Raw genomic sequence first — 13,768 nt, 5'->3', positions numbered from 1 at the left:
ATTTCCAGTTGCCAGTCACCATAACAGCAAAATGTAAGGTGCACTTCTTGTCCCTCCTGCAAGTAGCTCTACACTGACAAAAAAAAAAAAGAATTAAGCAGTATTTCACCCGAGTCTGCAGAAGTGCCCAATACAGCACCTGCTAAGCACAGAGAGACTACCTGAGGGTGCTCCACATCCTCAGCCAATTTTGCAAGAGTAAACGTGGAACACTTTGTGGGCTCTTCAAATGCCTGTGGGGAACACAAAGCACACTCTTGCTGCATGTGGAGCCGGGCAGGCAGAAGGATCTCCGCACAGCTGCTCTTGGAGCAGAGTTTGGCGCAGCATTCGCCAAGCACAGCAGCAAGGCAGAGGGGCCCAGGACAGTCCGGGGGCTGCTAGAGAATCACAGAATAGAATCAGAGAATCATTAAAGTTGGAAAAGACCCCTAAGATCATCAAGTCCAACCATCACCAACTATCACCCCATAACACCATGGAGGTATTGCATGTGGACTGCAATTGTACAGGCTGTACTGTCAGTGTGAGATATTGTAAGGAAAAAAAAAAGGTTACATTTCTGTCTCACCGGCACCCAAACAGCTTTCAGCCGTGCTTGCTCGGAGGCCTGCTGGAGAGGTCTGCTGATGAGCCGGAGAGAGATCGGCCCTGTGCCAGGTGCCCTGTGCCTGCTGGTTGAGGGGAAGTATCAAGCCAGCCAGAGGGTACGCTGGGCTGCCCTCCCTCCACCACTTTCCTGTCTATGCTCTAGTTTTTGTGTTACATTTATGTAGGACAAGAACTTGTCAAATGCAGAGCCCTCTGGAGTTTGTCCGAGAAGGGGTGAAGGAGCTGCCTGGAAATGGTGTTAACTGCCCAGGGTCAGCAGCCCGTCTGTAGAGACAAAGACACAACTGCACTTGCCGACCACGCGCGGCGAATGCCGGGACTGAGCCACACACCCCGTCAGCTGGCGCGTACGCACGTGACTGAAAGACACGGGCTGCTGGGGACACGGAGGAAAGGCACAAACCTTGCAGGCAAAGAAAGCCAACAATTCAGGAAACAGGCGAGAGATTTGAAATGACTGGACAGAATCATGGACTGAGGAATGATTTGTAACAAGCCCCTGCATGTTCTTCCTAGGGAGAAGACTGAAACAGCCAAGATAAATCAGGAATAAAACGGCAAGAAGCCCCTAGCAACCCAAGAGGCCAGCAAGGCCGTCCTTTCTGGAACGTCATCGTGGAAATACCCGAGAAGCAGCGTGTGAAGGATGTTTGCAGCACTGGAAACTGGACTACAGTCCATACTGGCTATGGACAAGGCAGGGTAAGAAATGCTTTGAAGAAGTATAACAACACTGTTCGGACTTCTGCTGGCCACGCCGCGTGTGTCGGAAACCACGCCGTCCCACAACGGGAGCTGCCGCCTCGCTGCCCTTTGGAGGCGTGCCTGGCACCCCGGGCCGGGAGGCAGGACAGGCTGACGGGCGTCCCTCCCCAGGAACACGGTGTGGACAGCCCCGGGCCTGTGCTGCTGCAAAAGCCTCCGCGCTGGTACACGAGCCCAGCTCGAGTCCTCGGTTAGGACGAAGCATTCGGGCCTTCCCGGCCGTGCTCTCTCAAGGTGCCCAGAGGGGAGTCAGTGAAAGCTGGGATCCTCCCGGCTGAACCCGGGGACGCCGGCAGCCAGCTCCCACGCCAGCCCCGGGCTACGGCAGCGGGGAGCCGGAGCAGCACCCGCTCCCCGCTGTCCGCGGACGGGAGCTGCAGCCCCGCACCGCGTCCTTCGGGCCAGCGCCCATCGCTGCGCGGGCCCAGGCGGGGCCTCGCCGCGGCCTCCCGGAACGAGCCGCCGGCGCCCTCCGCCGCGCCCGGCCCCGCTCCCCCGGCCGCGCCGTGCCCGGGCGGGGAACTCCCCCCGCTGGCCGAGCCCCGCCGTTACCAGCACCGCCGGCAGCCCGGCCCCGCAGCCCGGCCACCTCCGGCAACCCGCAGCGCCCGGGAGCTCCGCGCAGCCCCGAGCCGGGGCGGGAACCCGAGAGACGCGCACCCCTGCCCGCCTCACCGGGTGCCTCACCGAGCCCCTGCCTCACCCAGCCCCTGCCCGCCTCACCGGGTGCCTCACCGAGCCCCTGCCCGCCTCACCGGGTGCCTCACCCAGCCCCTGCCCGCCTCACCGGGTGCCTCACCGAGCCCCTGCCTCACCGAGCCCCTATCCGCCTCACCGGGTGCCTCACCCAGCCCCTGCCCGCCTCACCGGGTGCCTCACCGAGCCCTGCCCGCCTCACCGGGTGCCTCACCGAGCCCCTGCCTCACCCAGCCCCTGCCCGCCTCACCGGGTGCCTCACCGAGCCCCTGCCTCACCCAGCCCCTGCCCGCCTCACCGGGTGCCTCACCGAGCCCCTGCCTCACCCAGCCCCTGCCCGCCTCACCGGGTGCCTCACCGAGCCCCTGCCTCACCCAGCCCCTGCCTCACCGAGCCCCTGCCCGCCTCACCGAGTGCCTCACCGAGCCCTGCCCGCCTCACCGAGTGCCTCACCCAGCCCCTGCCTCACCGAGCCCCTGCCCGTCTCACCGAGCCCCTGCCCGCCTCACCGAGCCCCAGCAGCGCGGGGTGCCGGGTGGGAACGCGGGAAGGGCCAAACCGCCAGCGGTTGCGGGCACAGCAGCGTCTCCACCGATGCTCTGTCGATAGCCAGGAGGGAGCATCCCACTGGAGAGCGGTTGCAGAGAAGGCGGCCACGTTGGCGTGGCCTGTGCCGTACGTGTCGGGTCACTCGCACGTTCTTTCGGGCTTTGTACGTCAGGGGCTCTGTATGTAACAGGTCACGGACCGACAGGAACACGGCAGGAACGGGAAGGTGCCTTGTATCGAAGAAACCGCCCGTCTCCCGCTTAGCAGCACGCACCCTCGCGTGGTCCTACAGCAGCCGGCCGTGCGCTGCCGTTCTGCAAGGGGCCAAGGGGAGGTAGGAGTCCGCGGCCAGCAAACACCGCACTCCTGACCCACTCCGCACGCGTGCAGGCACCGGCCTGCTCTGGCGCTTGCTGGAGGTCGCCAGGAGCCCAGACACCGTTCCACCAGGAAAACGAAGCGCGTCCTTCTCTGGCCCTGGGTGAGCTTCTCACCAGCTCAGCGAGCCAACGCAAGGCGCCGGGGGGAACACGCAGGCAGGAGCGGGAAGGGGGGTGTGGGGACGCAGGCAGGAGACGTGCCTGCCGGCAGCGGGCTCCCCAGTCTTGCAGGGAACTCCTGAGAAAAGGTGGGAAACAGGTGGGACGGGGAGCTCCATCTACAGAAGCAGCACCGTTTGGAACTGTGACGTTGCAAGGAACTAATGGCCAATGTTGGACCAAGTTCTCTACTAGAAGGCAAGGAGAGGCTCAAACCACTGCCTCTTGGTGCACCCACCCAGGGCCTGGTGCCCTGCTCCTCAGGGTAACATCCCCTGGGGCCCTGCTCCTCAGGGTAACATCCCCTGGGGCCCTGCATACGCTCGCCACGCTGTCCTCGGCCAAAAGCTTACCCTGGGCCGTGAGCACCTCCTCGTCCTTCGGATCCCTCAATCCAAGCGGGTCATCAGAGCCTTCGCCTGGGAAACACTGTCTTCATCCGCTGAGCACGTGTCACCGCTGGCCGCCACTGGTTTGAAAGCTGGCAGCATCTAACTGGGATCAGTTTCGCAGCGCCTCGTGCTGCACAGAACACCAGGCAACCACCTCTCCTGCGCACGCACGGCCTTTGCGTCTGCCCTGAGACCCAGGGCGGGCCCACCGCTGCAGGCATTGCGGAGACAAAACCTCCCGAGAAGGAAGCAGTCCCTCAACGGCGTACACGGCCGTCTGTCCTCCTTAAGGAATTCATCGAAAGGCAACCTGTTGGAAGAGATGTGCCAGTGAGAAGATGCGCATTACCCTGTCATCGTCAGCTAGTAAGCAAACACGTCACGACCGGGGTTTGAGGGCACATCACGCTTACCTCTAGGTCGAGGACTCCGCAGTGCTAACCCTGGGCCTGCTGGGGCTGCCAGAAGGGCGAACGGCGGTGACTCTGCGCAGGCCGCAGCTGCCTCGTGTCGCGGCCAGCGCGGCGTGGCCAAGCGCTAGGGAGCAGCCTAGGCGTGGGAGATGTCAACACCTTGTGCGAGGGAAGAGAGCTGCGGGAGCAGCGGCGGTTGCACATGGCTGCGGGATAACCGAGGCGTCTTTGGAAAACGGCCCCAGGGACAGGAAGGTCCGTCTGAGGAAATGGCTTAAAGGAGATGGTGAGGTATCTGATGTTTCAGCCAGTAAGAAGAAGGGGAAAGCCTGTAGCACCTGGTAACCTCCAAGACGGAGGAAGGATGCAGAGGGAAACGAGCGTGTGTGCTTGTCCAAGGGGGTGGAATCACAGAATTATAGAATAGTTTGGGTTGGAAGGGACCTTTCAAGGTCATCTAGTCCAATGATCGAGCGCAGCGCTGCCCAGGGGGCAGACGTGCCTGGGCGGACCGTGGGGCATCTGAGCAGGACGCTCGAGGCCGTGCCAGACCAGCCAGGGCTTCCTGCGGTGCCACAGCAAGCTCGGGTCCTGGCGAGGGTTTCCTCACCCCAGGGACAGCCGTGCCGGGCGGTCTGCCCTCCGCTGCCCGCCGCGGGGCCCTGCCCGCTCCTCCCTCCCAGCCCGCGGCACCCCGCAGCGCCCGCGCACCGCCCCCCGCCCACCCCACACAAAGGCCAGGCCCAGGCGGTTCTGTACAAAACCTGAAATAGTTTACTTTGCTTTCTTTTTTTTTTTCCCCTTTTTTTTTTTCTTTTTTTAAACTTTGCTCTAGGTTTACTTAGATTTCGTGAACTCGATACAAGAGCATTTGATATGAACCGGTAAATAAAACACCGTCATAGATAGATAGCCACGATAAACTTTGTTAGAAATGTACATGTCGCGAAAAAATAATAATACTACTAATAATAATCATAATAAAAAAAGCCGGCGCGACGCCCAGGCCGGCGCGGCCCTCGCGGCCCTCGCCCACGGCGGCGGGTGGCTCTGGTTCCCCGCGGGCGCCGCGCCCCGGTAATGTGTGTATATAAACAAAGCCCATAAGAAATGTACAAATATAAAAAGCTACAAACATTAATAAATTACATCGTCACAAAACACGGAAACACTCCACAAGGTGCTAGTAAAATAACTGTCTCCCTCCTCGTACAAGAAGTTACGCAAAGAGCTGGTACCGGCGGGCGGCGCCCCGGAGAGACTTTCCCCTTATAAAAAACCGGTGGTGGTTATTCCAAAAGCTATGTACAAGCTACATTCTAGGAAAAAGGATGCCTCGGGAAGCGCGGCTACGCAGGGCGATGGGGGGGTTGCCTGAGAAACGCGCCCAGCGCCTCATGGCTCAACGCCTCGGCGCCCAACGCCTCAGCGCCCAACGCCTCAGCGCGCCAGCGTGTTGGTGCCCAACGCCTCAACCCAACGCCTCAGAGCGCCAGCGCCTCGGCGCCCAACGCCTCAGCGCCCAACACCTCAGAGTGCCAGCGTGTTGGTGGCCAACACCTCAGTGCCCAACACCTCAGCGCCTCGGCGCCCAACGCCTCAGCGCCCAACACCTCAGCGCCCAACGCCTCAGAGCGCCAGCGCCTCGGCGCCCAACGCCTCAGCCCAACAGCCACCGCCCCGCCGCCACCCCTCTGTGCCGCTCGCCGGGCGGGAAGAGGCGCGGCGCCTTCCCGCCTCGCTGCTGCTGCGCCGGCGGCTCACCCGAGGGCCGGGGGTTGTTGGGGGGGCACCGATGCGCTCCTCCGCGGCCGGGATTAGTATTAACTTTTTGCGGCTAGTCACTCTCAGCGCTCTGAGAAAGGACATCTATATTAAAAAATATTTATAGCAGGATTCTGTACACTCCGACCGCTGAAAGTTAAAAGGGATTCTCATCGTGGTGGCAGAGGGTCGAGCGGCAGCGTCCCCGCCGCTAGAGCAGCAGCTTCCCGTTGCGGTGGATCTTCAGGATCTTGCCGAGCCGCTGCTTGGCCGTGGCCATCCCCTTCTTCGTGCGCTTCCCTGGAAGGAGAGCGGGGGAGCAGGGTGAGGGCCCGCTCCTGCCCCACACATACAACCCCCCCCACCCACCGCGGTCGCCTCCTTCCGCCGGAGCCCCTCCAGGCTGCCCCGCAGCCAGCCCTGCCCCCCCGCCCGGCACCTCCAAGGCCATCAGACCCGGCTGGGGCGTGCTACATACCCACACCCAGGGATGCGTGCCTCAGGCACACCCCGCTCAGGGCGGCGGCTCATCTCATCCTCATCTCATCTCATCCTCATCTCATCTCATCCTCATCTCATCCTCATCTCATCTCATCCTCATCTCATCCTCATCTCATCTCATCTTCATCTCATCCTCATCTCTTCCACATCCTCATCTCATTTCATCCTCATCTCATCCACATCCTCATCTCATCCACATCCTCATCTCATCCACATCCTCAACTCATCCTCATCCTCATCTCATCCACATCCTCATCTCATCTCATCCTCATCCGATCCTCATCCGATCCTCATATCATCCTCATCCCATCCTCACCTCACCTCACCCTCATCTCATCTCATCTTCATCTCCTCTCCTCTCCTCTCATCCTCATCTCATCCTCATTCTCATCTTCATCTCACCCCCTCTGCCAGCTGGGGCTCCTCCTGCCCCGGCAGTGCCAGCCCCGCTGCCCGGTGCCCTCACCCAGCCTGGCGCGCTGCTGACGCCCGCACGCTGCCAGTCCGGACCCAGCCACCCAGCGTGGTCCTGCTCTGCCATGCCTCCGTCCACCCACACACAGAGGCAGCCGTAGCGCCTCGCACCCGGCAGGCTGTCCTTGCCGCACACCCGTATGCTCCCAGGCACCCCTGGGCCCCCTCTGCCATCCTCTGACAGGGACACTGAGCTTGCGTGCCACCACGAGCCCTGGGCCAACGCTGCCCCGAGGACGCCTTGCCCACCGCACTGAGACCAACCCATGCACCATCGCAGCTCCACATTTCTCCTTGCCCTCTCTTACCCCATCTGCATCCCGCCTCGCCAGGACACTGGACAGACACATAGACACACACAGACAGACAGACACACACACTTCCTACATATTCAGGCCAGCACCAAGGCACTACAGCACACCCAAAGTGGACAACCTCCTCTGTCCCCATACTGACAAGAGGACATCACCACCACAAGCCAGGGCCCTTGCTCATGAGCTGTGCGCTTCCGTGAGGTCTGTGTTCCCTGTGTGCCGGTCCTCAGGGACTGCTGCAGCCACCACAGCTGCTCGCTGCCCCACCGCTTGCCAGCTACCACATCTTACGGCCAGGAACTCCCTCGGTCGCCAAGAACACACAAACCTTCTCTCTTCCCATCATGCTGCCACTGGTGCACTCTGCAGCTCCTCTCCACTTTCCCCATCTGCATTAAATGCCACAGCCTTAAAGACCGTGACAGCGTGGCTGTCACTTTCCATGGGAAGCTTCCTCATTTCTCATCCTTCCATCTCACTCTAAGACTGAGAGACCTTCCCTGAGCAGGTCCTGGAGCTCCCTAATTCTGCTTCATCCCACCATCTCCTTCCATGGTCCCTTGGTTCCCAGGGATGCCCAGTCTGGTAGTCCCCAGGCTGAGGGCTGTCCTGTGCTCCATGCAGAGAGATGCCCTGAAGTGCCCGTGGTGTCCCCAGCTGTCCCAAGACCCTGCACAGGAGGCCCTGAAAGTGCTCCGCTCCCCGCGAGGTCAGCCACTCGCCTTCTTGGCGCATGGCTCCTTCTCTCCCTTGAGGACTGCGCTATACCAGGGGCAAGGTGTGATCCATGTGCCCGGTCAGGCTCCCTTCGCAACGCCCTGACTGGGCCACCCAGCTCACCAGCCACACTGGGGTTCGGCTCCATTCAGCACTCCTCTTCCCATCACATCTTCCACTGGCTTGGACCTGCTTCACTAAAGCCACCACTTCAGCACAAAGACACAATTCCTGGCAAATCTGTTCATTCCACTCCGGTTCCGCAGACAGCCACGAGCTCCCGGCAGGACCCTAGCACCTACCACGGGCTATGCACATCCTCCTGTACGGCCCATGCAAGCTGCTCTGATGTTCTACTGTTTGGCAGGACACCAGGCACTACCTCTGATTTGCTCCACTCAAATGCAGGGGAATGCGAGCTACTTCTGCCACGTTGCCTCACTTTCCACACCAGGGCCTCTCCCAGTGGGATCGTACATTTAATCTTCACACTCCACAGTGCCTGTCCCCCAGCCCTGCCTCTCTCACGCCTTCTGAGCAAAGTTCAAGCAGAGAACAGCAGGTCCTAGCCCAGACTCCAGGACAGCCTCAGCTTTGGAACACTTCCCCTACGGCAGCCAACAAGTGACCTCTTCCTCTCTTGGCTTTGGTTGTGTAGCTGCGTTACTCCCAAGGTTTGACATTCCTCTACTCCCTGGTGGCAACTCCCAAGAGGTTTGCAGACTCGCACTGCCCTACACTTGCTGGGTAGGATGTCCTCACATACACGTCGGCACCGGTGGGCGAACATCACCCAGGCACAGCAGTGCCTGACCTAGCCCTGGGCAGAACACCCTTCACGACACGTCTTCCCCTGGACAAGGCTTCACCAGACACGCTGGACTGTGGTGTGACCACTGCAGGTGTTCCTCAGGAGCCTCGGGGCACGCTCAGGAGTATGTCCTAGCACGGGATGCCTCACAGCCTGCCACAAACAGCCCAGCAGCAAAATGCACCTCTGGGCCCACAGCGCCAGGACGGCCAAGGCCACGGGCTCTGCCTCTGACCAGATCTGACCTGCCGAAGCACTTCTACACGCCCAGGACAGTCACGACACGTGAGGGCCCTGCAAAAGGCACGGATTACATGACCAACTCACCCTTCCCCATTCCTACACCATAACCCCAGGCGTTTCCTGGTACCTTTGGCGGAGGCATTGTTCTGCGAGGATGCTGAGGGTCTCCTCTGTGTGAGGAAAACACCGGGTGCCATCGGCTGCGATCCCTTGTTAGGCTGGGCGACCCCAAAGGTGCTGGCCCCTGCGGTGTACTCGTGATCTGTGAGGCTGCTGGCATGTGACTCCAGCTTCGGCTCTGGCGAGCTGCCTTCCTGAGCCGGTTTGTTCGCGTTGTTGGTTGACAGCTTCTTTTTGGTATTTTTTTTCTTCTTGCCTTTTTGTTCCTCCTTTAAAATGACAAACATGAAGCTCAGATTAATCCCCAGAAGACCTTTAGCTACGGCAAGGGCCAGTGGCGTTGCTTAGGGTCCTGATACAACAAAAACCCACGAAGTCTGCCACATACAAACTGCTCGGGGTCTGTTCCGACACCATCCCGCTCACAGCTCGCTCTGCTGCACGCACGCACTTGCCTTTTTTGCACCTATGTGTGCGCTTTGTGCAGAGCCTCCTGGTTTGTAAAGTCTGCGTACAGTGCGGCGAGTGGGGGCCAGCCAGGACCAAAATGACCCTGCCTTGGGAGGATTTTGCATGAACAAACCTTTCGAACTTCCACAAAAACTGGCACCTCCTATCTTCAGGAATCTTCACACACTTCCACAACAGCATGGAGGATATTAAACATCCCACTGATTCCCGGACTCCGCTTCCTGCTAGGATGCACACACTACCTCTCGACCTGCAACTGCACCTACACGCACGTACCGTAAGAACTGGCACCATCCCGTTTCCCTACCCTACCTCCAGTCTGCTTCTTGATGAAACATTGCTGCCGTTGTTAGAGCTCTTCCACTCCACAGTACGCATCGCAGAAGCCCAGCAACACCACAAACTGCACCTCCAGCAACTGGCCAAGGGGTCTCGCCAACCTTGCTCCCGCACACCTTGCCACCTTCGCGCCTCACCGTGTCACATTTGTGGGGCCTGTGCGTGTTAGGTGCTTAGCAGCTGTCTGACCTCTTCGGAGACCGGACACTTCTCAACACCCAAAGCGCCTCAACATCTTTGCTAAACTGACCCACACCTACCCACGGTTCACCAGATCTTTGGAAGTCAATCCTTACACGTGCCAGCAGCCAATTTCCACCGACAAGGCAGTCACACCAGTCAGACTCTCCAGCACACATCTACAGGCGGTTCACGCACACTCCTGGGCAGCCTCCCTCTGTCTTCTCCTGCAGCTGTGCTTGCTCGTTCACACTCCTCTACACTTCCGACACCTCGCCTGCTCCGCGCTGCGGCGTTGTCAGACACGCTGCGACGCTATGGGACTTCCATCCCACTTATTTCCCCGGAGACTCCTGACCCTTGTGTCACTGGCATGAATAAACACCGTGGAGGACTGGCACTGCACTGCTATGTGGGCACCACTCTGCTGCGGGGGGAGAGGGCTTGCGTTTCCTGACAGCTGCTACTTCTCAAGCAACCTCACCTGCTGTGACAACTTCGCGGCAGCCGCGGCGAGTCCAGTTTCAATGGAGGCGACTCTCGTGCCCTCTCGTACCGGTCTGTCTTGTCGAGGCACCGAAGGGCCAACTCGTGCTACAAGGAAAGCAGATGCAGGTGAGATGTGCAGAACGCGCCCGTGCGAGCAGCATAACCATGCACTGGGCAGCGAGGCTTTGCCCTCCGGAGCAGGGAGGGCCAGGGATGCCGCAGCCTCTGCCCTTCCTTCCCCAGGAGGCGTGTGAAGGCAGGAGGTGCTGACAGCCTCCAGTCACAGTGGCTGGGGCAGAAGCTGCAGATCAAGGTGTAACACAGCTGAGCAACGTCACTGGCAGCTGCAGTGACCCCAAGCCAAAGCCACGGGAGGTTTCTGCCTGCACTGCAGACATGGGTGACTCCGGCATCATTTCCAAACGGAGAGCGTCCATCGTCCCGTCAGCTGGGGGTGCACATGCAGGGCCACAAGCTGATGAGACATGGGCTGCTTGTCACACACGCAGCAAGCCGCGGAGACTCCCCTGTTAGCGGGCTACATTAAAGGTGTCTAAGGACCTCCTGGCCTGTCACTGCCTCTGGCGAGTCACATCAAAAACAGCCTCCCAGACCATCAGCTTTGGCTGAACCTGGAGGAGACCATTCCCAGGCTCTCTCTCTTCACACAGTCAACACCTAAAAGCCATGGCTACTCAGCTGTCTGGGGTTTCACTGGTATACCACTGCCAAGGTGGCCACCAATTGCTCCATCACCAAGAGTGTGAAGAAAAATAAACCAACAATCTACCCAGGAATTACTTCTTCCTGCCAAATGATTGATGGAGGAAGGCTGACACTGCTCAGCATGAGTCCAGCACACGGTATCACCTCTCGCTGCACTGGAAAGGATTAATCCTTCACATGATTAAGAAATTTGCTAGTTGTGGTCTTACAATTTCCCCAATCCTTAAAAAATAGCTGGGTTTTTTAGGGATCTGCACGACAGCCTTAGTCTGGGCAGCACAGACGATATGACTTACCCGTTGGACTGTAAGGGGCATCATCTGAGCTTTTCCTTTTCTTTGATCGGGATTTGAATACTGGATTATCTTCATCTGATTCAAGAGAAGGGTAAACTACGGTAGGAAACAAAGGCAATCGTTTCAGTGTAGGAAACAGCTCTACCTGCGTCGAGGCCCACTGGCCCGGCACAGGCGTGGTGACTTCAGGCCCCGCAGCTAGCACAGCAAGGTCCCCAGAGGCACGGCTGAGCGGTGAAGCAGCCGCCGCGCTCCGGGGACTTCCTCCTGCTCCCATCCACGCACCACACTCGGGAGCTGCTGTCATCAAACTGTGAGCAGCTGCTTTTAGGATACGCAGCGAAACTTCTCAGACAGGAAAAATCAGCCTTCCTCTTGTCTGTGGAGCTGCAGTGCAGCCAGAAGAGACAGGAGCAGGTTTCCGTACCTCGGGCTACACTGGTACTGAAGATGCCAGCCAACCGCTTCCTTCAGCCCCACGCCTTCCTGGCCTGTGTGCCTCCAGCACGGCTGGGCAGAGAGCGGCGAGGCGCAGCGCAGCCATCCAACAGACGACCGTGAACCATTCTACCACAGGGCCTTTCGTGGACCTCTGGGACAACACCAACCTATCTGTCTAAATTTTGCCCACTCTTTACTATGAAGTTCCTGGCTTTTTTTTCCCCACACACGTTTGATTTTCCTGCCAGTTGCCATTTCTTACATCACCAGTGATTCTGGCATTACTGTGGCATTTGGCCATCGGCACTAGCAGTCTGCTGATCAGAAGTGGCACAAAGAGAGCCTCTGGAAACAGCCTGCTCACAACACACACTCTCCGTTCACTGGCAGCACGGACACATAACAAGCAAATCCACCCCTCAGAAGAGCAGAGCCCTGTTCTTGCGCGGCGTCTGTCTGTAAACCACAGCCCTGCCCAAGAGCTTCACGGAGCTGCCCTTTCCCCAAGCACCTGCCAGCACTACCACCGCATCCCAGCGCATGTAGCACACTCCAAATGGCTCGGCAGCCTTCTGCAACATGTCACAGCATCTTCATTTTGCCTTGGCATCTCTGTTAACAATGTGAAAACACACACTCTGCTTTTCCAGTCGTAACAGATGATTTCTGATGGCCACGCTTGCCAGGGAGACTTCAACACACACACAGACTGTCCTGTTACACAGCACAAACCCCTACCGACTCCTTGCCCTCTTTGGGACTTCAGGCTTTCCAGTCTCTATCAGTCTTCACGTGATTACTTTTCTTCATTTCCTCACTTCCTGTATTCAGAAATGCTCCTGCAGATTACTGTGACGGAACTGATGTAACTGGTGCAAGCTGGCTTTGTGCCCATTTCTGCTTCAGATGCTTGCATTCTCTGCCAACACTCAAAATACCACTGGATCCCTTTTTACCTCCCACTCATCTTAGCCAGACATTTTCTTGCTGTTGTGCAGACAAGGGCATTCCTATCCTAAGCACCAGCACCTGACACGCATTTCTGGGACAGTTTCCTGTTCCTTGGCTGACTGTTGCACTTTCAGCAGGCTTCCATGCATCTTCAGATCTTCTGATCGTGGCACGCCTCAAACACGGTCTCCCCGGACGACCGTATCACCACCAGCTCTGTACTCACTCTACCTATCACACGGTGCTTGCCTAGTTTTGCCGTGCAGACCTCATGTTATCTGCGCTCCTCCTCACCAACACACCCAGCTGATTTCAACGTGACAGCAAGCGAGCAGCGTATCATGAGAAACATGGGGGCCACTGGCAAACATGCACAAATCTGGGTGTGCGCACCCAGGCGCACGCTCACTCAGACTGCTTCGTTTGTACTTACCGTAATCTGAATCCTTAAAACAGGCATCTAAGTGGTCCTGATCTTCATCGTAATCTTCGATGTCAATGCTGTTCTTTGTGCTTTTCTTTAGTAACCGCTTGCCTGCATTTTTGTTGCTGCCACCACCTGATTTTTTAGAGTTTTGCGTGGAGATGGAGTTATTCTTCGCCTGATTGGTACCCCACGATGCCTGGAGGCAGGACTCTGACGACTGGAGGTTTGCCATCGATAGCATGCCCTGGATTGCTTCTTGCGTGCTGGGTGAGGCAGGTGGCTGACTGCAGGGAAACATTGAGCGATACAAGAGCCATCAGCAACTCCAGAAAAACACGAACCCCTCACAAACAGTTGACTCCTTTCCCTCCGCAGTCTTGCTAGGAATGATCTCCTGGTTATCACCCTTTGAACAGCTGGGCGTGCCACAAGTGACACCCGTTATTTTTATGCTACCAGCAGGACCACAGCCGGTACGTTCACAGAATCACAGAATCACAGAATAGTAGGGGTTGGAAGGGACCTCTGTGGGTCATCT

The 13,768-nt window shown here is 58.3% G+C and overlaps 1 protein-coding gene across 4 annotated transcripts in view; it reads right to left on the bottom strand.

Annotated features, from left to right (window-relative positions):
• Positions 1 to 4,753: 4,753 nt before the first annotated feature.
• PHF2 (PHD finger protein 2) overlaps positions 4,754 to 13,768 on the bottom strand; it is an 89,504-nt gene continuing 80,489 nt past the window's right edge. For 3 of the 4 annotated variants that reach the window (XM_075433008.1, XM_075433010.1, XM_075433009.1), the window contains 5 exons: positions 13,237 to 13,514; positions 11,412 to 11,507; positions 10,385 to 10,494; positions 8,918 to 9,179; positions 4,754 to 6,030 (listed from right to left, as the gene is read on the bottom strand). In XM_075433008.1, the coding sequence (XP_075289123.1) occupies positions 5,942 to 6,030; positions 8,918 to 9,179; positions 10,385 to 10,494; positions 11,412 to 11,507; positions 13,237 to 13,514 (835 nt within the window). In that variant the 3' untranslated portion in view covers positions 4,754 to 5,941. The remainder of the gene's footprint in view (positions 6,031 to 8,917; positions 9,180 to 10,384; positions 10,495 to 11,411; positions 11,508 to 13,236; positions 13,515 to 13,768) is intronic. The other variant, XM_075433012.1, reaches the window with a different exon arrangement.

Source organism: Opisthocomus hoazin, chromosome 11, assembly GCF_030867145.1.
Source record: "Opisthocomus hoazin isolate bOpiHoa1 chromosome 11, bOpiHoa1.hap1, whole genome shotgun sequence".
In the NCBI taxonomy this organism is placed as follows: Eukaryota; Metazoa; Chordata; class Aves; order Opisthocomiformes; family Opisthocomidae; genus Opisthocomus; species Opisthocomus hoazin.
Note: the sequence above shows the minus strand (reverse complement) of the source record. Positions and strands in the feature narration are given on the sequence as shown.